The sequence below is a fragment of the Parambassis ranga genome, chromosome 24 (genome assembly GCF_900634625.1).
Source record: "Parambassis ranga chromosome 24, fParRan2.1, whole genome shotgun sequence".
Lineage (NCBI taxonomy): Eukaryota > Metazoa > Chordata > Actinopteri > Ambassidae > Parambassis > Parambassis ranga.
In genome coordinates, this window is record NC_041043.1 from 9,259,369 (window position 1) to 9,283,462 (window position 24,094).

Here is a 24,094-nt window from a genome sequence, read left to right on the forward strand (position 1 = left end):
TTCAACACCGTAATTTTCAGAGCGACCTGATAAATGATGAATTTACTCCCCGGCTTTGTCTGACGTCTGAGGAAGAATGGAAGGAGCATGGAGGGAGGAAAGGCAAGCAAGAAACAGAAGGACATGGGTGAATAGAAAAGAAGCCACTGAGGGAATACAGAGGCCTTTAATGAAGTAGGAGACAGAAATAAGTTGACAAAAGAGAAAAAGAGCTTACATATGGATGGATAGGTGTGTGGAGAAAAAAAAAAGGGATTGAAGAGTGATACCAGAATTGTGGCTACAACTGAAGAGGCCTACAAGAGCAAAGAAGGCTGATTGCTGAGTCACAGAGAATCCAGATAGGGAGGCAAGGAGAAGATGAAGGAGCCGAGTATCAGTGGAAGGACGGTGGGCTGAAGAGGAAGAGAGAGAATAGAAATAAAGTTGAGTGCATGAATGAATAACCAGAGAGAAAGAGGAGGAGGTGTAGAAAAGACGGTGGTTGGTGCGGGATATTTATAACCAGAGGCTGCAACAGTTATGGAGTTGAGCTGTGGAATGATGATTTTTGGACCGGGCCACACTATATCAAATGTACTCATCATCCCCAAATGGAGAGAATGCCAGCAGCCTGTCACAGTAGCCATTTCCACCGTTTTGATGCGCTCTCAGCACCGGCCATGTGATGGAACCCCAGCGAGATTAGTCTGGCAAGCAAACCGAATAGAACGAAGCGACCAAACAGCAGATGACTGCCGCAGTGCCAGTGTTTGTGTTTGACTGAATGGCCGCCACCAATGGGAGAAAATCTACACAGTGTTTTGGCTAGGAGGGAAAAATGATGAAGGCTCGCATTAAGGGCTAAAATAGACCCAAACAAACTGTATATAAACAAAAGATGAAATTGGTTTATTTATGGATTAAACAGTCATGCATTCAGCTACTCAGCTGTCGCCACATGCAACAAAATGTGGATGAAATATTTTGGAAATACTGAATTAAATGAGTGTCCTTCAGTAACGTTTTACACCTAAAGATCTTTATAAGAAAAGTTACTCATTGTGAGCAGAAAAATTGAAAGCTGCATGTCAGCACTGCAGGAATAGTGTGATTGATATCTCATCTGCTCATATAAATAGAGATTCAAGCACCTGAAATGTGTTATTTGGCATCCATTGCCAGTGATTCCTAAAAAATACATCTTTAGTCGTGAAAATATTATGTCGACTCAAGACTGACCATCACCCAAGAGACTCAGGTATATGTTCTGTCTCATACCATACCGTTGGTTTAGGTAGTATAACTGCAGGGTTAGGTTTAGCAAAAGATGTTCAACAGCTGTCTTTGTCATTTTGTTAGTTACCATGGTGATGGGAGCTGGGATTTTATAGACAAACAACATCATTACACATATAGGAGAATGTTGGTTTCACAGTAGGAGCCATTCTAACAAAATGGGCTTCTGACAGACACAGAACACATCATCAAACACGTCATAGTTCTAAATTGCTTGTTCCTCACCCGGTCAGCTGAAAGATTCAAGGCAAATTCTTTGAGGAAATATATCTGTCGACTCTGCTTTATAAGAAAAGGCAGACTGATTTTATAATACACAGTCGTGCTTTTATTGGCAAGGTCATCCATCCTGAAGTCACCTCTAGAAATTGAATATCAAATTGACAAACTAGAGAGATTTTTCTCATTAGTTGGACAATTAGCTTGTGGTGTATTCATTACAGGGGGGACTGTCACCTCATTAATCACCTAGAACAATGTAAGAGCTATACCTGAGACTGTGCCATTGGCAATGAAAGATTATGGTTTCTCTTTTCAGTTGCAGACATGAGCTCACTGCAGCTAAATAACAATACCAAACAGCTCTGGGACACTCTCAGCAATAGACTGTAAAAGTAGTTGGAGAGATTACAGGCTGTTTTTTTTTTTTTTTAGCTTCAGCTGATACTCCCTCCCCTGTCTCGTTTCTCCACCCACTCCATCAAACTCTTAACCCCTCCGACTGTCCTCTGATTTCTCATACAACCATCATGCCTCCCTCTGTGGCCCTTGTCCAGAGGAGAGTGTATTTGGCTGCCACCTGAAGCCTGCTTGAGATCAAAGGAATGGGGAGGGAGTCCTGCTAGTAGCTGATTAACCTGCTGGCATGCTGCAGACATAGTCCTTTAGCTCTTTGGGCTCCCTTGCAGCTATATCCACACTCCTTCCCAGCTGGCTGTAAACCAAGCACTTGGCTGGTTTTCTCTGTGAGTGCGAAAGGTAGGAAGTGAATGATAGAAAGATAGCGCAGATAGAAAAGAGGGGGAAACTGAGGCAGCTTATGGTTTTATGTAATTGTGGTGCGTTCACGCCTTATGTAATGTAACATTAGTCAGCAGGGTGAGAGCAGCCTGAAAATGTGTGTGCAGTAAATAAGACGGAAAATGAGGTAAGGCTTGGGTGGGTGTCAGGACAATGATGGCATACAAAACACATAGACATGCATAACTAGAATGGGTCAGTAGCTAATTGTTGTTAGGTTTAGAGACAAATCTAAAAAAGCAGCAGTATAACAAAAGTGTCTAAATAAAGATAGAACACTAGCTTAGTCACTTGAGAGAATTGCAGACAAAATATCCATTTTCAAGGCGTTTCATCTCCACGTTATAAAGCCTTGTCTTTTTTATTATACATTAAACATACCCATGCCTCTTTCCTCCAAACACCTTCCCACCTGGGTCCTGAGTGACATCATGCTGTCATTCATAATTCAATGCAAGCTTTATAGACTGTTTTGTCATCCCTCAAAGTGTTTGAAGATGTTGAAGACGTACGTCTCAATTCTCAGTGTGTCATCATACTTACAGAATGGCTCTGTGATTGTCAGACAAAATATTGCAACCTGTGGCACATACACAAAAACAAATCATATCATGCCAGAGATAATACTCAGAACACACACACACACAACATTTCCTGTAGAAGGTGGTCTATTATCCATAATACCCATATACCTGGAACACATTAGCCACAGTCTCGGGAAAAGGGGGGGAATGTGGCAGCTGGAGTCTAGAGCCTTTTTTTTTTTACCCAAAAGGCCTCCCACTATGTCAGTAATGATCTCATTTGTATGCATTGTCCTCTTCAAATCTGTGTCACTGTGGGACTTCCACCCACCCCAATAGGTCTGCTGCACTTAAAATTACCACTTCCTCCTCCACCTCCTCTAACATTGGCCTCCTTTCGCTGCAAACCTGCTGCAGGAACTCCATCCTTCCAAATAAGCTACTACACCGAATCGTTCCTTGGCCCTTGAAATGTAAAAGCAGGTGGTGTCCAGTGGGAGAATTAGTGAACATAAATTACCTCCGATTTGCTACGGAGAAAGGCAGTTAATGCATGTCTACCTTTTTAACCACTTGATATCCTTTTCTTATGGTCTCCATTATATACTGTGATGCATTTCCTGTACTTATTCTTGCAGGTTATTATTTCTTCTTGGCTGCTGTGTTTTTTTATTCATGGATACTGTGTTAAATATTGGTGTGGAGTATGCTGTATAAATATGAATATTAAAAATTAAATCTAAAGTACCCACTACTTGGGGTAAAAAAAAAAATCATAAAGCTTTTATAAATATATCTAAACAAAGATAAAATTCATTATAAACCACTGTATAAATGTGTGATGTCTGTTGCTGTTGCCATCTGTTTCAAGCTGTTTGTTAAACTTTCAAACTTTAAAGGCAACAGCGACATTGAGCGCTATCAAATGGCAAATAAGAAAATCCCGTTCAAATATACCCGGCCAGTAGAAGATTGGCTTCAGGAGAAAGGTAAATCTTTATTAAACTTCTAGAATGTTTTTCTTTTTTAATTTTTATTTCCTGTCATTTCACCGGCTTGTTCCCCTTTCAACCTTTGAGAATGAATAACCATCCCTTAAACCCTTTAAAAAGAACATTAAACAGAGCGCTTTTTTTGTTACCTTCCTTTGTTTTATTTAGGTTTTAAATTTATTTCCCCTTTTTTTGTCATCGCCATCTTTTTTTTTCATGGTGTCCAGTTAAAGGGACTGGGAACAGATTTCCATAAACAGTACAACAACAACAAAATGTTAAAAATTGAATGGCTCCTAATCTTTTGTGCAAAAATTTGACTTGGAGAAGACATTATCTATGCTGCAACAGTAGGCCTGATTGTTTTGAGAGAGGAGAATTAACTCCCTTGGCTCAAATCCTCTGCAATGTTTGAGAACAAACTAATCAGTGGGCATTTCCCCCTGAAAACTTTCCAAACAGCAGGTGCTTTTCCCTGCTGTAATTTATCTGATTGTAGTTATACCCATCATACGCAATAACATTCTCACTTGTTTAGTGATGGAGAGCTAATTGGAGCCATTTTAACAGCAAAAAAAAAGCACAACAGTGTGCCCGCCCAAGGTGCCCTGATTGATGCAGTTGTGCTTTTCAATCTCTCAGATTATCCAAGTGAGCACCTTGATTATATTGAATGAAAACAGACTGTGCAGTACATGTTCCTATTCAACATAAATACCATTATAAAATGCATTTAAAATTCATTGCACATAAACGTCTTAACCTTATTATAAAGTCCCTTTAACAACCGCTAAAACACAGACAGGTTTGAAAAAGAAATCCCATTACTGCTGCATGCATGACTCCACACATGCTATTTTCATTTTGTGTGATATGAACGTCCTGTCCCCGTCATTCCATACCTAATGTATTATGTATGATATAACAAACAAATGTAACGAGCTTGCAGAGCTATGTGTCTGTAAATTATACAAATGAGATTTTTAATTATGATTCGTGTATTGTTGAAAGTTTGGTGTATTTTCCTTTCATAATTAATGCATGAGCAGTGTGTTTTGACAATGATATTTCAGCTCTTCCTAATGAAATTCACATGAATTGTAGTAAGTGTGTGTTGCTCATAGTTTTTATCGTAATAAGACAGAGCTTGTATACAGAAACACATTTATTAGTCATTTTTTACTGAACAAGTCCATCGTTATGTCCAGAGAATATGAAGCATTTGTTCTAAATGCAGTGAAACTGCTGAAAAGCTGCAGCAAAGTGTGTGTTCTTTTCAGTAAAGGCTGCTGTAATAGATAGCAGCAGTGCTTTAAAATGAATAGATCTGTACAGTTTTTGAGTATAGTGTGCGTTTACATGGTGTAGACATTTTCTCTCCTATCACTCAATCTATCTTGCAGTAGTTCTTTTTCAAGTCGATGCATGTCAAAAAAAATTTTTCAAAGCCGACAGCCTTATCTGCCTGTTGCATCATATCATCCCTCCATCCTGCATCTCAAACATATCCACCCTGTTCCTTCCCTCCTGCGCCAGGCCGGCAGCTGACAATCTTCAACACCCAGGCCACTATCTCAATCGGTGGCAACGACCGAAAACGGCCCTACCAGGGCCAGCTCTCCGGCCTCTATTACAATGGCCTCAAAGTCCTCAACATGGCAGCGGAGGGCCACGCCAACATCAAGGTGAACGGCAGCGTGCGGCTGGTGGGAGACGTCCCGGTCAGCCGAGGCGCGGCACGCACCACCACCTCCGTGCCGCCGGAGATGTCCACGACCTTTATTGAGACCACCACCACTCTGTCTACCACAACTACCCGCAAACAGCGCTCACCACCCACAATTCAGGTAAGGCTGGATGTATTTTACTATTCTCTTAAAGGAGTCATTTGACATTTTGGGCCTGTTGAAGCCTTTGGAATTGACCAATCAGAACGCATTGGGTTTGATTTGGAATTTACCAAAACAAACAAGGAAACATGTTAATATGCAGAAACACACAGCACAAGGTGTATTCACCCCTTGTCATACTAAGCAATTTAACCATGTCCTTACAGATTTTAGTGGCTTCTCATGTAATTCTCTGCACTGAACCATACTTCCCAAAATCTCAAATTTTGTCTATAACTGCACTGTGCTGTGTGGTGTTCCAATGCACATTTCCATGCAGGAGATTTAGATGCTTTAGACATTGATTTTCCTTCATGTGGAGCCCAACTGTCTGCAGGATAAGTGTTCTGTTTTTTTGGCAATCAGGGTTTTAAAATGTGACACACTAAAATGTCAAAAAGCACAACCTTCTCCAATAGTTGATGTGTTTTGGTGACATTTTAGGTGGATTGTAGCCACATGGCTTTTTTTTACTCTGCTTGATCAGTCAAGGCCGGGATACTGTATTTCTCATTCTGGGGAGAATTGAAGTGCTGCTGGTCATTGAGGTGTGCCAAACTGGTCCTGCCACGGCTGCTTTTCTCTACTTTTCTTTCTGTTTTGGGTTTTTTTTTATACATTTCTCTTTTCTGCCTTTCTGTCTCTATCGGTCATTCACCTCTATCCTGGCCTATGAGAGGCCTTTTTCCACTACGTTCTGAGTTCAAGCCAATGAATGTCACCATGTGTGCCAAGAAAGTAATCACACCACAGCAGTCCTTTGACACTCAGAGGACAAATTGAACCATTTGTTGTCCATATTAAAGCAATAACTCTCCCTCAGGGGTGAGACTTTTTTTGGGAGGGGGTGAGGTTGGTTGTTGCACGTCAGACAGAGGCCACCGTTATCAGTTGCCTCAGATTGCCTGGCGTGCAGTGATGATGGCCCTTCGTGTCAGTGCTGACACTTGTATGTTTGTATCAGTGCAAGTGTAGAAGAGACCAGAGGGGGAAAAAAAGAGCAGCTAAAGCCACTGAATACTTTGTGATCAGGACTGGAGAGCTGACAGAAAGCACCAACCTTTCACATGTTGGGTTTGAAGGTCTGGAGCTGAAGTGAAGCAGTCTGTATTCATTCTGACTATGTGGCACCGCTAACCTGCAGTGATGATGACTGAGCTCAGATACATTACAGCACCGTCTCTGGCACCATCAACAAGGTCACATCAGATAAGAAAGAACATGGCATCGCTGGGAAAATGGCATTTTGTGTCACAGGCTATTAATATCAAAAGAAGTCAATAAAGTTCTGTGCACAATGCGGGAGCTTTTATACAAAGCACTCTCCTCTTCAAGGTGAAATGATGAACGGATACCTCTTTTGTCAATACCTGGGATGCAGCTATTAGATGCCAAATAGTGCACTTTGGTAACTTAACTATGAAAATGAATATTTTTTTTACCTCTCGCTAACTTTTCACTTTTACTTTTGTATTCCTTCTGAGAGCACGTCTTGTTCATTCTTCTTCCACAAGCTCCCATGGCAGGGTCGGCTTTGATTCACGCTGCCGTGTCACAGAATTTCATTTGCCAAGCCCTTTAATTTTACAGTTCCCTAGTTGGCTGTCAAATATGTGGTGTGAGAGGTAAGGAAAGGACCTGTACCAGTTTGGCAGATTTCTCCACCCCTCTGGGCAGTATAGGGGAGTTGAGGGAGTTGGGCTATCATTAGTGATGTACTGCAGTGCTGAAAGAGATCTATAGGCATCTGACACAGTGCTGGACTCCAGCATGTGTGCAAGCTGTTTTAGTAGTAGCCGAGCATGTGTAGATACAAAATGTGTGTGTGTTTTGGTGTCTTTTCACATGTCTATTTTTGTTCCACTTCACCGGCACTACCTGTTTCTTTTTCTGGGAAGAAGTGGTGAATCCCTTGACATCTCAGGATCAACAGAAAGAGAGACAGGGGGTGGGAAGTGAAGAGAGCCAATCTCACACTTAATTAATGATAGCTCCTTGGGGACATACCAACACCACAGACACGTTCCATTTTCTTGGATCTCTCTCTCTCTGCCACTCTGATACTTGGCTGCTCTGTGGGTCAAGCCAGACATCTGGGGGACTAAAGTAGCAGAAAAAAGAAACTGTTGGTATGTGTTTCACTTACACCGGGTTCAGGACAGGACACTGAAACCTTGCCATGTAAGTTCTGGCACAAGCATAAGCCTGGCTGTTCACTCCAGGTGCACAGTTCTCCTGTGAATCTGCCCTTCCACTCTGTGTAAAACTAATAAAAGGTTTAATGACTTCCTGGATATCAGCTGTATGCCCACCTCTGGAGCCCCCCATGGTGATGTTCTTTAGTGTGTGTCTGCTTTTTCACTCTCTCACTCTCTCTAGTTAGACTGAACTGACAAGTATGTGAAATAATTAAAACTTTTGGAGAACAACGGGGAATGGTGCCGGACAATCAAAAGGCTTGTCAAGAATTTGAAGCATATTTTAGCGCTCATAAGAATCAGAAATAATTTTTATATATAATACATGATCTGAGAGCTTTCTTGCCAGATGTATTTTCAGCATGCAGAGGAAAAAGAAAAGTGACTCTTCACAGAATGTTTCACTTACTGTCTGAACACAGAGTTCAGACCAGCCCACAGTAGTAATATACAGTAGCAGTTGCCTCAGTACAAAAATGGAATAATTAAAGTCCTGGTAATGTAATTCTTGAAGAAAAACAGCAATGTTGTTCTTCACGAATATTATAGATGATCTGAGACCTGGCACTAGATATGTCAACAAGCTGTCTCTTTCTGCAGCTGCCGCTCGCCGGCTATTCGGCTGTCAGAAATCAGTCGGAGTTTCATCCATTTAGCAGTCAGAAGATTTCTTTGATCGCGTCTCGCAGACACTTGTGACTAATGCTAACCACGTTAGCTTTAGCAGCCTGCCTTCATCTCTTTGCAGCATAAAGTGTATATACATGGTAATGGCTGAGAACATTAAGCAAGAATAATGTTTTTTTCTGTACTAGACAATGTAAGATATGGACATTCAATTTCATTTTCCATCTCATAAATAGTTGTTAATTCTTTATTGACTTGGTAAGACACATTGATAAGGTATATAAAATTTCGATTGATAAATGTGTATATGATGGTTGGCTGTCTGCATTCCTGTGTTAAATATGGAATTGGCTCAACAATTATTCTCAAGGTTATACAACATGTAATTAAAATTCTACATGCAGCCTGTAAGAGGGGCCATTAAACAAGAACTCCACATGATTCCACAGATCAGGTCAACTCTGTTTGTAGGTCTGTCTGAATACTACTACATTCTATATGAGGAGCAACAAAATGAGTTTTGTTTATTGATTTGTGCAGTGTTCAATCAATCCAGGTGATGGAAAAGCCTATTAGTAACCTACAAGCTCCCAAAGTGACACAACACATAAAACTGGAAAAATGCATGTGGCTAGCTAATTTCTTCATGTGTGCACTATTGTGCTTGGACCAACCCATTGTGGTGTGGATAGTCATTCTGGAAATACTCGTTTATGCAAGGCTCTCTATCATGGGAGATCAACGTCTGTCGTTCTCAATTAGCTTGCGCTACTGGCGTGAGATGTTTGGGAACAATTAGTACGGGAGGCTGCAATCTAGAGTACCGTGGGGGAAAACAGCTGAGGGAGAGACACTGAAAGTGATTTGCATGGCTTGCCGTGTTAAAGAAATTGCTCACGTCCATCATCTTCAACTGGCTAGTGCTCAGGAGACGGGAAAATGAGAGGTAAATTGTTTGCGGTTTAATTGGGCTTTTTTTCTGCTGAGAAATGGCAAATAACGCGCTTGGATACACCGAATATTACGTTGAACTGACATGGGTTCTTAAGTTTAGAGAGGCAGGTCAACATGCCAACAGAGGTCATAGATTGGACTGTGTGTGTGTGTGTGTGTGCTGTTGCTAACATGAGGCTCACTCTCTCCTCTCACTGTTTCTTCTTCTTTAACACTGGGATGTTGCTTAATGCCTGGGGATATATGATAATCACTGATTTATTCTCTCTTCAAGAGGTGGTGAGAGAGGCACTGTGTGGCATGCTGCGTGTCTCCACGTGATATTCTGCTAGATAGTGTTTGATGAGTGTGTTCATCTGCACGTGTGCAAGAGAGCACAGGTGTGAACGTGAGAAGGCAGATGTATTCCTTTTCTCCACCTGCTGTCAGTCGTCTTCTCCTTTCAGTTAGTTAGTGTCTGTGATCACCTTCTCTCACAACCAGTGCCCAGATCTGCCAGTAATTGTATAAAGGTAAAACTAGTAGGGAGGTTTTTCTTTTCGTTATCCCTCCCTCCTTACTTCTTTTTTTTCTGGCTGCCCTGCAAGACATCCCAGCTCCAAGTGAATTCTTGGAGATGAATACTGGAGGTCCGCTACTTGCTCAGTCGGTCCAATTAGGAAACAGCACACTGATGGGGACCCTGCTGGTGTGTGTGTGTGGCTCATTAAAGTGGTGCACACACACACATGCATATATGCAGGCAGTTGATACAAGGATCTCTTAATCTTTGTCTCTCACAACTGCAACATGCACAGCCAAATTAAGCTGCTATCATTTGCATATATTTGTGCACACACTCAAAAACCAGTCGGCCCTGTTTGCAGTCACATCCGCTCACACTGCCAAAGAACTGAAGCAGAATATGAGAAGGATTTTCAGTGTATGCAGACCCCCTACTATCAACATGACAAACTCATTCCAGCTCTGTCATGGATTGTCTGTCTACTCTGTCACCAGAGTTTGTATGCAACATCCGGTTGTTACTCCCAGTATGAATATTTCATGACACTTGGTGTGCATAGAGCTGCTTCCATTAGACTTCTCTGTGTGAACAGGTTTGTAGATGTTTGTAATTTCATGTCTGCAGATCATGTCTTTCTTTGTGTGTGTGTGTGGTTGTTCAGGGGCAGTTTGTCTCTCAGTGTGTGTGAACCAAGCAGCTAGCTCCGGGGGTTTCTGACCATGGGGGTTTTGTAATGGATGTCCCCCATGCCTCACAGCACAGCTTATCTAGATCCTCCGGGAATGCTTGTGTGTGTGTGTGTAAACCTGTCTTGTCAGCCGCCACTGTCACGGCGGGACACTCACACACCAAGAGGCAAGCAAACAACAAACATCATGCACACACACACATACACAGAGAGCAGTTTGTTTCTGAGCTGACCAGCAGGACATCAGTGAAAGGCTCGGGGTGGTACACAGGACCACCTCATGCTGTGTTGCCTCCAGAGATGGCTGACTGGTTATAACACGATATGGATGTTCTACTAAAAGCTCAACATTACAGCTGAAGCGACAAAGTGACACTACAAGCCTAAAAACACTACATCACTGATCACTGTTGTTATAGGGATTCAGACGCCTTTAATTTCAAATCATATCTATGAACAACCCGGATTAAAAAACATGTCAAATGTGATTCGCTTCCAATTCACATACTTCTTATTAATACAGTACAGATGCCATCTATCCCCAAGCACATGCCAGTAGGCTTGCATGGATTATCAAAGTGGAACAGTCGTTATTAAATCTTGTGCCAAGCCATTTTTTTTTTTTTAAAGTTGTGAGGTTGCTGTGAGATTCCGCACTCTTGGTGGTGTTTAATTAACTTTTTTTCCAGCACAACAGTTCTGGGAACAAAACTATTATACAAAGTTTAACTTCAGTTGTCAGTGTCTCTTCTTTTTTTTTTTACTTATTAAGTAACTTTCTAAGTTGCTTCATATCAGGCTCTGGAAGTTACTGCTTTCCTGTAAGCTAGCTTTTTTATGTGGATTCCTGTCCATGCACTAAAGAGCACAGACATGATTATTTCATCCACCTCTACCCAAGTGTTAGTATACACCTGATCAAGTGAAGCTTACCTGAACTTACTGTAGGTGTCCTCTGCAGTAACACACACACACCTGCTCACTAATTCTAAAGCATTAGTGAAGCTGTGCTGTGAATATATTTGTGACCAGGCAATGACGTGCATGTGAGAGAGGGAGCTATATTCACAGATCTAGACATTACTGTATCTGAATGTGTGTATGAGTCAGTTGGATTTAATTATGTATCACACAGAGTGAGCTTTTGATGTTTCACAGCAATAATGTGTTCTGTTTCATTGCTCGGCCAAGCTGGTGCCCAGTGATGTTTCCCTCGTCTGCGCCCGCTGAGAGTTGCTGCAACCTACAGTGAAACCTGTTGTTTTTAACGGTGATCAGAGTGAAGGGTAATTGTTAAAGATGTGCGCGTTTGCATGCATATATATGTGTGTGTGTGTTAGCATGTAGCAAGTGCTCGGATGTGCAGTATAGTAGTTTAAGTAATTTCTCTATTGGTTAGCGATTATGCTTTAACTTTCATCTTCTAAAAAGAAGCTAATTCGAATGCTTAATTTGGTTTGTGCTCATTAGGAAGTGAACCCAACAGGGACCCCTGGCTAATATGGGACACGTAAAGCTGCCAGCATCATCCATTACATAACGCCTACATTGATTTGGTATTACAGCCTTGAAGTCATAATAGCCTCTGACTGTGAGAAATACAGCAATATTGAAATGGATTGAAAAGGGAGATCAAACTGGAGTCCACAAGGAGAAAGAGCAAGGTCCAATTTCAGCAACTTGTTTCAGACTTCACACATTCTCAATAGAATGCCAATAGCATTCCCAGTTGTACATATTGTCTTTCCTATTGATTGCATTGTTGTAATTAGTGACATCAACTGAGGTTTATTTATAAATGTTACAAATTCATATCTAAACAAAACAATAGACCACATAGGTTTAGCTAATTCCACACTAACAATAATGAGATGCCATTTTAACATTGTTGTTAAAGTGTTTTGTGACAAAGGAAATTAAAAGCTTGGATTAAGAATGCCCTGAACAAAGTAATCCAGAGTCGAGCTGTTCAATCCGATGCAGAACTGCAGCGACAAGATGAATTCAAACCATGTTACAATATGTATATTCATGACTTTATAACACCGATCTCACGAGGACATCAAGCACAGATCACATTAATTCACAATGAATACAGAGATGTTAGAGGAGAGCAGCGGAGTTCAAAACCACAGAGCAGCAAGCATTAAACACAAAAGTGTGTGCATGTAATAAAGAATAAAAAAATAATAGTAGACAAATAAAGAGACAGTAAATCAATGTAAAAACAGAGCATGTTGGCAGCTGTTTAAATTCTGACAATGAACAGACGAATTATGTTACCTTTATCTTGGATTTAAGCCCAGTTTGAGAAAACAAAAACAAAAAAATTAATTAACTGCCAACAATTGTGAGAACTGGTCTGGGAGTCAGAAAAATGCCAAAACTCACTTTCTTAGTAAATGAATCTGATTATGTTGTGGTTAATTGTAATTCTAAAAGTTAAAGATCAAAGTGTTGACTGTTTTTGTGTGTGGGGGACCAGTGCCGTCTGAGCCTCGGTAAAATGGAGTCTTTTCCATTTTTGTCCCATACTTCCTCAGACCCCCTCCTCCCCCTCCTCCACCATGTGCTCTCATCTTCTCTCAGCTTTTTCTTTGGTCACAGCTTTCAGCGCAGCTCAAACACCACATCCACACAAATTCCTCACTTCCTCTTTGAAGGGAAAAAACCACAAATGGAAACACGAACCGTAACGCTGCTACAATTTCACCTGAGGATGGCGTGGAGCAGCAGAGGAAGACAAAAATATTTCCTGCTTCATCTCTTGTCTGCTTACCTCACGTGTTCTTCTGCGCTCATCCCTCAGCATGTGACCACCTCACCCATAGTTTGTCAGATGTTGGCTTTGTGTACATACATGTGTGTGTGTGCGACTGTCTGTGTCACAGGGCTTCCCCAGTGACCTTGTACGCTGCGGCAGGGGGGTGATTAAGGATCAGGGCCAAAGACCATTTCCTTTTTCCATGGGAAGATGAATGACCCTGTTTGAAAGTGGCTGCCTATGGCCTCAGGGCAATTAGAGTTTGCTGTGAGCCAGCAACCCTCACTGCTCTGTGTACAAAGGCAGGTCCTTGAGAAAAAAAAAATACTCGCCACATAACCCATTGTGCTGAAACCAACACTGCACGGTGACGGTGAACAAATTAAATGCATTTTTTTTTACCTTTCCAGTTGTTCCCCTCCTCACAGTCCTCTCCCGCCCTCTTCCCATTTCTCTATAAACCTAGGAACAAAAAAAGGTGCTGACTACAGGAGCCACTAAGAAAGGCCCACCGAGAGTGCTCATTCGAAATATCAATATTTGATTTAGGGAATCATTTAGCATGTGGCTTTGGCCTACAAGTTGGTTCAGGAGCTCATTTCATTTTAATTTATACAGTATACTGAAGGACAGCAGACTTGACAGTCTCTTTTTTTGCCCTGGTTGGGTTTGCTTGCCTCCTTTTAATGAAGATAATACATGATGGTAAAATGTTTGATTAGAATCTCACCTTTGTGTTATTTTTAACATGCTTCTACACTGCCATTTTCATTTCCATTTTTTTTTCTAGCCAGATAAAGTGTCTTATCTGTCACAGAGCGGGAGCAGAAGCAAAAAGAGTTTGATAGGGATATGGCCTAGTGCCATTGATTCCTCTTGTAATACAAGCCTCTCCCTTGTCTGCCTGTCAAAGCTCAGATTGGACATGATAACGTGCACATCGGGCAGCCATCAATAGAAAGGCGAAGCTTCCGCCGTTGAGATGACTATCTTATTTTGGTGTGAGGGGCGAGTGAAGTGGAGGAGTGGGAACTAGTGAGATAGTGAGAAAGAGGAGATGGGAGTCAGTCTGACCTCAGATTTCTGTCACTTTTTTCAGCCATTTCTTAACCTGAAAAATAGACTTTTCGACTTCCATGTGTGAAATACACATATATATGTGTGTGTGTGTGTCCAAGGTGACCCAGGAGCACCTCAGGGCAGGAGAAATTGCTTTGAATTGTGTGTCTTTTTTTGATTCGCCCGTGCCATTACGTCATCCCTTTGATCTGTGAACAGTCAACCGCATTGGATATCTATGGCCACTATGGACAAGACTCTCAAGAAAATTAATTTCTTTGGAGAGTTTTTTTACAATCAGTAGCAACAAAATTCTAGCGCTTTGCTATTGTGAATAAACCAAGTCATGTTTGCTAGCCAGATTGCTTCGTGTCCTCCATTATTCTCACAGGGCTTTGTTTCTCTGTGTTTCTTCCAGCCTCTGGACACGACAACACGTGAAGGTCATTTGTTATGATAAGATCGTGGTGTGTTTAGGAGCAACCTCCAGCGCCCTCCCCTTGATGATATGACTCAGTGTACTGTACATGTGTGCGTAGATCCCCAGCGCAAACACACCCACACACAGCAGTGTTCACACTCATCTTTCATGTCGTGTGTGTAAGCCGGGGGCCATGACTGAGTTTTAGCCTTTGCACTGTTTTTACTGACCCATGGGAAAACTATAGACAGTGGTCGAGTACATTACGACTTTCTCTCTCTCCTGCTGCCGAGCACAAGTCGTTGCTTTGATGTGACTGATCAAATCACTGTCAGGCTCAGCAGAATATTCAGCTGCAGCCACAGCCGCAAATGCAGCAGCTGCTCTTGTTACCATCCGTTTTATTCCAAGTTGAAACATTCACTATTTAATTAGCGTGACCATTAGACATCGGGGGAGAAAAAAAAAAAATCCTTGCTGTTTAACCCATTGTCTTAAATTACAACATGAAATATTCCGTTTCAATTTATCAGTATAGTCTGCAGTGGTTCTGACGGCCAGCTTTCTGAACAAGAACATATGCAGCAAAGGGCAAATTGTGATGGTTTAGCACACAGATCTCCTGGGTGTTTCTTATTAGTCACAGGTGTGAAGAGACAGTGTGAATGCACTTTTGTTCCTGCAGGATCATTATTAGATAGAATGCCTCAGTAGTCAAGCACAGTGATGAAAATAATTTGATCTTCACACCTCTCCCCGCCCGTGCTCTTTGTTTAAGTGGACTGTGCTGTAAGACGTGTGTCTTCTCTGTATTGAATGGTGGATTTTGTTTGGCTCCTGAAAAAATCTGTCAGACATTGGTTGCATTTATGTGCTTGATGTAGCAGAGCGTGGCAGCCCACAGCGCCACCGCCGCTGCTTCTAATACAGCTAGGAGGGAGCAAAGGAAGACATATTTCTTGTTTCTAATGTGCTGAAATCAAAGGATATATATACAGTATATATATATATATGTATTATTTTTGTTAATGAACTCTGCATAACACCTCAAAAATCCTGCATATAAAGATGTTTTTCGGTCATTATCTTGTAATTATTTGTGCTATTTTAATCAATCCAGCTGTCCATGATGTGTGCAAGTAAAACACAACTTCAAGAGTAGCTGTCTTCCTCTTCTTCCGTATACTCATAATTACAAAGATTAAAATACAGTAACACAAAGAGGAACTTTGGTGATGAAAATACCTGGAAGATTGTGCCTGGTGTCCATTTGAAAAGCTTTTTGTCAATGCACAGTGAAGGACATTGGGAATTCAACCAGTGTGGAAACTGTGTATGCAGTCCTCTTAACAAGCCAATAGTGCATTGCCCCTTTGTGATGACTGAATGCTTCACTTGAGTGGGAAGCAGCATAAAGATTTCACCAAGAGAATAACAAAAAAAAAAGAATAAGGAAGTGCAGACATTGCAAAGAGTTTGCTTCTCTCTCTCTCTCTCTCTCCCTCTCTCTGGATTCTACTGCACACACAGTATATTTACATAGAAGAATCTTAGGAGGAGGAGTTCCAGGTCTCACATTGAGCTGAGCTGTCAGTCTACATTACTCACTCAGCTTTGTAGTGAAATGTGCATAAAATAAACAATCCATCTCTGGACGGGCAAAGTGTGTGTGTTTTTTTCCCTGTGGTGAAAAGGTTTTTAATATGAGCAGTGATGGTTTTCCAAGCTTCAAGTTTATTGTTAATCAATCTTGCAGCCTCTGTGTTCACGCTGAGGTCAGGCCTGACTGGTGATGTAGCATGCACTCCATTCACTTGCAGAGGTAATTGCAGCTTCGCTTGTTAATGAGCTCTGCATTGCTGCTGCTGATTCACAGTAGTCAGTCCAGAGTACCTGATTAAACACCGAAGAAGCTTTGACGAGACAGAAACGGCCCAGCATTGTTGTGCTTTCTCCATTTTGTTTGTGTCGCGTGTCAATTGTGAAACTGAAAGCTGTGTATTTTGAGACTTCTCTCCCAAGGAGGCTGTCTATCTTTATCGATTTGCCGGCGTGATCCTGTTAGTTGATGTGCGTAAGTGGTCAGAGGTAAATGCTGTTTTAATGAAGTCTGGCTATTGATTTGGCTGAGGTGTTTGTTTGTGGAGTTAGAAATTTGAGCGTCACTTGAAAGCAGGGTAATCAGGATAATCAGGCGTGATGCACATAGCGTTTTAATGTACTGAAATCATCGTGTGTAATGCGCTTTCTTCACACAAACACAGGAAGTGGAAGGCATGCACATGCATATTAAACCTTCCCACACACAAAGGGAGCCGGCCTGTAAATCCCACCACACAGACTCTCTTAAAGATGACGATGAGAACGTTTGTTGAGAATAATTACACCAAAAAACGAAAACATTTTGCTGCCAAAATATATCCCACTCTGTGTTATGGAGATTTCGACGGAGAATTGGATTTCCCCAGCTGTGAAATCAGTTTTTGTAGTCCCGCTGGCCAACCGCATCATTATGCTATACCCTGCTGTAGGCTCTCATCACTGCACACACATGAAGTCTATGCCTTTTTCCGCTCCACAAGCTCCCTTTTGCATTTACAGCATCTAGCCTCGTGCCATATGTTATTATCGACGTCGCCGGTCGACTTAGAGGAGACTCTGAGCTCTGTGTCACTTCATCGGTTCTGCATTAGTCCCAGTGCAGAAAACTGCCGCCCTAAGCCCTTCATGAGAAGCACTTCACTCTGAACCATTGTGACAGGCTGAGATACATCATATGTTTATGAAAATTAATCAGGTGCACATCTAGTGGATCTACAAATGTCAACCATCACACTTCAAAAGCCCTCTGAGGAATCAAAGTCACTTAGATGAGCATTGCTTACTATGAGTTTGTGGATGATTTTCACTCCAATAGAAAGTGAATACATTAAGTGTGTCCTTGTGCTATTTAAAAGCAACTTTCACAATGCATGAGCTGAGGCAGTCGGTCCTTGGATTATCATATTTTATCATTATTATTATTTAATATGGATGGGCTAAAAACATGAAGTGCCTAATGATTTTTTTTTATTGCAGTGCCGTCCTGAGCTTCTGAATGCCAACATGTCAAGTGAGCACAGAGATAATAAAAATGTGCAAAGAGAATTACCTCAGGGCTAAAAGTCCTGCCACTTGACTGTTGGAAAAATTATTAGCCTTAAATATAGACATAGTAAAATAAGTCATTGAATTACTGCTAGTAAAGTTCTTTTTAGACACAGAATCTGTAGCATTATTGGCTTCATGTGTCTGTTGTCAATCAATCATCAGCTTCATTTTATCTATGTTTCACAAAGACTTAGTGCTACAGCCTATATTGCTTCTCACACTGCTGCTTCTGGCAGTTTTGAAAATAATTATATGTCGGAATTACTTTTAAAATGCAGAACTGTGCAGTTTCTGGGTGATTTTTTTTATTCACCGAGTGCTCATTTTCACTGCAACAGTCTGCAGCACTGTGGAAACAGCACAGGGATGGCTAGAAGTGGAGGGAACTCGAGCATATCTTTTGTGCAATATAACACAATTATCATAAATTATTAAAAAAAAAGAGGAATGTCGAGGTTCTTCATCATTGGTTTTTACAAACGCACTAAACTGGATTCACTGTGTAAAACATTTTTTTTACACGTTACCAGTAATAGGAAAAAAGGGGGGGGGGTGCCACTCTACATGCTGCTGTGTTTAACCATTTGCAAAGTTGCGGCCTTCAGATCATACAAAAAACTTAATCATGGCTCCAGTTTGTTGTGTGGGGAGCATGAGCATTCTTCACTGAGAGCGACATGTTTTTAAAATAACTTCATAAAGCTTAGACTGTGTGATGTAAGTGGTACAGTTCATTTTGTGCCCTAAAAGGGGAGTTAATAGCAAAACAAGCCTATGAATGCATGTGATTTATTACCAGGTTTTTTTTTCATTTAATTGAAAAATGACTTTCCATGATAATTTATTTAGCATATTTTCTATAATTTGGTTTGTAAAGGCTCTGCGAGATTTGGCGCATCCCAAAGGCAGTAAAAATATTCACTGTGCTAAGAAGCTGTCAGCATCAGCTGCAGAGAACTGCAGCATGAATGGACAAGAGGAAGGCTGTGTTTTCAGTTGATGCTGGGTTATGGTGTGATGGTCTCGGGCTGAAATTGCTGGAACAGACTTTGAAGTGGCTCTGGTTTTTCATCTCTCTCTCTCTCTCTCTCTCTGTGTGTCCCTGCCTCCCACATCTGCTGCTATCATAATAACAAGCAATAACCCTCTTTCAGCAATAACCAAGACTTTTACGCCCGTAATGTGGCTTCAATAAATAATGTCATGTTTACCAAGGGGCCATATTTTACAGCAATTTAGTTTAGAGCCTCCCCTCTTGCTTCGTTTTTTTTTTTTTTTTTGCCTACTCATGCTGGAGTGTACATAATTTGGTGCATTATCCACCCCAGCATTAACACATTATCAAATATACTGATACAGAAAAATAGCTCAGATCGTCATGCATAATCATCGCACACATTTAGGGATATGCTTTGAAAAATAAACTGTTTCACTGAGAGGCTTTGTAGACATGTTGAACATCAGCATATGGTACAGCTTTCTTCAGGCGCTGTTGAAAAGCAGCAGCACAAGCATGGGGGCGCGTTTCATTAGTCTGTCAAACTCAATGATATTTAGAGCTCCACACCCTTGGCCAGGACTGGAAAACTCAATCAGCACTCTGATTTCATAACCCTGCTTGGTGACAGGGCTTATTTTATCGCCCCGCTGATTCATTCTAATAAACGCCGGCTGCCCACCGCACCACTGCTGAAATACAACCTCCTCCACCACTCCCCACCCAACCCCACAGCCCTTCTGTCCTCCATGGGTCGACCCGAAAACAGGGTTTCGGGATGGTGGTGGTGGTGGTGGTGTGAGAGGATAAATCAGAATTGTGTGAACTGGAGGGTGCAGATAATCCATCGCTGGTCCTGGTGTAGCTAGAAGGCCCCATACCTTCCCTTCCCTTCCCTCCCTCCCTCTGCACCCTTTAGCACAAATCAGAAGCCAGGACGCTGTTGATCTGTATGGGCTTGGTGGGTCCATTGATTGTAGACGATGGAGGAGGAGAGGGGCGATAAATAATCGGAGGCAGAGTGCGGAGGGTGAAGGAAAACAATTATCTGCGGAGGTGGAAAGCACATAAAGTGAGCAATGATAAACACTGTGAAATATGATTGACTCCAAGTGATATATGGAAGCTGAAGGACAGGCAGAGAGGTCTGTGTGTGCAGAGATATCCTTGAATGGAATGCTGTGTATGGCAAGTTGAGGACTCACTGTGCTGCCCCGGGTCTAACCATCATTTCCTCTGTGTGTGTGTGTGTGTGTCAATGTCTCTCTTTCCCCACAGACAACAGACGACATTGTTTCGTCAGCAGAGTGCTCCAGCGACGATGAGGACCTGGAAGAGTGCGACTCCGGACATGCAGGTGGGATGAGTGTGTTGAGTTGTGCTTGCTCTGAACCTGGTCTATTTCTCCTTATCTCTCTTTGATTTGCTACCGAGGAGCTTCTCCTCTTAGCATCATGTCCCATGAGAGCTTCAAGTGTAACTTCAAAAAAAGCCCTCCAAAAAAAAAAGAAAAGAAAGAAAAAGTAGCCTCTGTGAGAAATATACATTAGTGTGAGGAGTTCTCAGTGTATGTCTCAAAAACTTTTACCCACTCTTTGGAGATGGATGAAAGCAGTAAGAATTAACTTTCCACATCCTTAGCACACTTTCTGTAATGAAGTCACAGTTTAAAGTGTAAATAAATACACGCACACAGCTTTCTCTCAAGACTTGTTAAAGCTCATATCTTCATCTCAACAACAAGTTACACTTAGCTATGGGGCCTGGTTGCAGACATGATGAAGCGTTGATACTAATTTTGTTCTCTCAGCATTCAGTCGAGAGCAAAACTTTACTCAACAAAGTACGAAATTAGTATCAAGCCCCATGTCGCCCGCACTGATGCTTCAAAATGTATCTGTCCTGTACATGGTTGATTTCCTCTTGCTGTGCGTGTGTGCGTCTCTCTTGACAGAGGATACATTTTGAGATTCTTTCAAGAACAAAGATGCTTTCAGCCTAGATACTGTGATATGTAGCAGACTAACTGCAACAGAGCCTCTTCCTCCCTTCTTCTCTTGTTTGTACCTCTGTTTCCTTCGTCGGAGGCTTGCCTTACCTGAAACATTCTAATAGAGAACAGATATCCTCGAATTTCTGTGCGCATCGTCTCTCTTCCCTCCTCCCTGTACACACACACACACACAGACACACAACACACACACACACACTCACCCATATCACTTTGTGATTACATCAAAGTGATAAGACACTCAAAAATGAAAACAGAGCTGGAAATAATACGACAGATTTTAAAAGGAGTGGTTATTTTGAGGCAACTTGGGTTTGGACGACTTTGGAATAAGCAGCTGTCAATCACGCCTGTGCCCCAGGAGCAGCTGGCACGTATCCCAGTAATAATGGGAGTAAACCATGAAACTGTGAGCTGTATTGAAAACTGGCTCAGCATTTGAAAAGCAGCTCCCCCTTAGGCACTCTGGAAATCATTAACAGCTCAGGCTATTTGATTGCTTCACTGTCCTTCAAAATACCATCATAGCACACTAATTGATGCCACGTTAATCTGGCTAAACACGGCTCAGCTTAACAGCGAGCATATGTCCACTTTTCACAGCGAACAATTACTTGAAACAATGCTTTGTCCGTTCACTATTATCTGTAGGCGGAGAACATAACAGATAATAAAATATGTATTTATTTCTCATGAAAATTAGGTCTTTTTTGTAGACTTTAGTTTTGTAATTTTTTTTTTCCCAATCTGGAAGTCGAGGAACTCATTTACTCTGAAGCCTTATCACACTGTAATAACGTTTGTTTCCTTGAAATTATGAACACATTTAGGTTCCTGTGCTTATGGCTTTTTGATGTGAAGAGAAAGCCATTTTCTCTGTGCGTTCATGCAGTGTTTAGGCACTTTATCTAGCATGAGTTGCTTTTCTTAAGTCGAGAGATTATTGGAAATTAAATGGGTAAATTTTAACAGCTCGTGTGTTTTATATATATATATATATTTTTTTTTGTATTTCCTTAGACTGTTAAAACTTTAAACCCAAGTATTCTCAAAAACAAAGTGGAAGTACAAGCAAGGGCAGTGTCAGAAGTTTTAACTGAGAAAGACATGGTACCCTCCCCTCATATAGTGGCAACATATACACACTCATACATACATACTGTACATTTCACCATGTTGACACAGAAATTCATGTCCTCATTCCTTGCCCCGCTTCCAGTTGTATGAACAGTTGCATGACATGGTGTTCTTTTCTGTTGCATTTTGTTTGTTTTGATTTGATTTTCTCCTGTGATGCACATATGAACATCTCTCTTCTGTATCGATTTGGACCCAGCTGATGGGTTGCTTAAGATTTGCTTTACCTTTTTTTGGGGAAGTGGGGTTAGGTGTGAGTGGGGTGATTTTATTTTCTTGTTTTTATTATTATCATTATTATTATTATTATTATTATTATTATTATTATTATTATTTCTTTGGTGTCCTCCTCATCATCCGTCGTCCATCCTCCAAGCAAGGATAAAGCCGCTCCTCCCGTTTTTTGCCTCATTTTGTGCCGCATGAACTTTTGGTGGTTGGAAAATTCAAAGTTCTCCTCCTCCTCATCAAGTTTTGTGTTTATTTTTTTTGTGCCACACGGCTTCTAAAGAAACATCCTCCCCCCCCTCCATTTTCGATACAACATAGGGAAATGAACGGCAACAAAATCTTTTCTTGCCATCATCCTTTTTTTGGCCTTGTGCAGGCAACCCCATTCTGTCTCAAGAAAGTTGTGTGTGAAAGAATGACTCCCCGTCTCCCCCTTTTCCGAGCGTTAACTCCCTCCTCCCCTTCCCCTCCCCTCCTCCATTATGACTCACCCACCTTCTTTCTTTTAGCCTTTCTGCATATACATGTCTGTTTGAATGCAGATGGCATAAAAAGACTTTTATTGCCACAAAGTATATCTGTTTTTCTATTCTATCTGTTGCTCCAAGTAGAAGGCATTTGTGGCATGCACACTGTACTGGACTGTACCACAGCTCTATAGACTAACTTATAATCCTTTCCTCCCCCCCAATCCTCAGTCCCCCCCTCGCTTTTGCATGGATATGATTGGCATCCATTTTCTGTGCTGCTTCTTCTCCACCCATAAGTCTTAGGCTAACCCCCCCCCCCCCTCCCAACCCACCTGGCTTCTACTACATGTAAGCGTGTGGGTGTGTGTGTGTGCTGGGGGGGCTACAGCGGTGATATTGCACCACCGTTGTTCCCCCACAGCCGCTCCTCCCTCGGAGGCGTCTTGTGTTTTTTTGTGTGCTTGCGCCTGCTGTCTCTGTCAGTGCTCCGTCTGTGTTGTGCCTGTCTTGTCTGCTGTACGTGGTTTGTCTTGTGCTTGTGTCGTCTGTGTGTTTAATAAAAAAACTGTTAAACCTTACCTCTCCCCCCTTTTATCCCGCGTGAGTTCCACAAGAGAGCGAATGCACGGAGTGTGCAGTGAGAGTCCTGACAGGCCTTTTAAAATAATGGCCTGCGCACATTTACATAGCTATTAAACTGAAAGAAAAAAGCTATATGCAGAAATGCATTAGACAGTAAAAACTACAATGTGAAAATCACTGGTGAGAAAATAAGCTCAGTTTTAGAGAACAGCAAAAAAGCAGTCAATTTATGATTTAATTTCACAGTGATTAACAATGTTGCAGCTCATCATTACCGTGTAATCAGAGTATTTTTATAATCAGTGTGTGATTAAATTAGTAGTCATTGATGCACATCATTTTTAAAGTAAAAAATCAGAATGTTTGATTTGTCCTAGTAGTACCCCCCCAAGTTGCTATTTTAGACTTGAACTTGTTATTCTGACTAATAACAAGCACAGGTAATGGGACTTAAGCACAGATGTGGGAAAATGTCTTTGTCAGAGCAGACATTTTACATTGTTATTGCCAGAAAAGGTGCATGTGTGACTAATAACATCATTGATGTCTTTGCTCCATTAACTGTACTCTAGCAGTACTTAAAAGCATTTTCAGGGA

At 41.5% G+C, this 24,094-nt stretch overlaps 1 protein-coding gene across 8 annotated transcripts in view; it reads left to right on the forward strand.

Annotated features, from left to right (window-relative positions):
* Positions 1-24,094, forward strand: part of nrxn3b (neurexin 3b) — a 232,691-nt gene that overhangs the window by 200,266 nt on the left and 8,331 nt on the right. For 3 of the 8 annotated variants that reach the window (XM_028396933.1, XM_028396934.1, XM_028396935.1), the window contains 2 exons: positions 5,351-5,661; positions 20,345-20,432. In XM_028396933.1, the coding sequence (XP_028252734.1) occupies positions 5,351-5,661; positions 20,345-20,432 (399 nt within the window). Of the gene's footprint in view, positions 1-3,721; positions 3,812-5,350; positions 5,662-8,932; positions 8,936-20,344; positions 20,435-24,094 lie in introns of all 8 variants that reach the window. The other 5 variants (XM_028396930.1, XM_028396932.1, XM_028396931.1 and 2 more) reach the window with 5 other exon arrangements.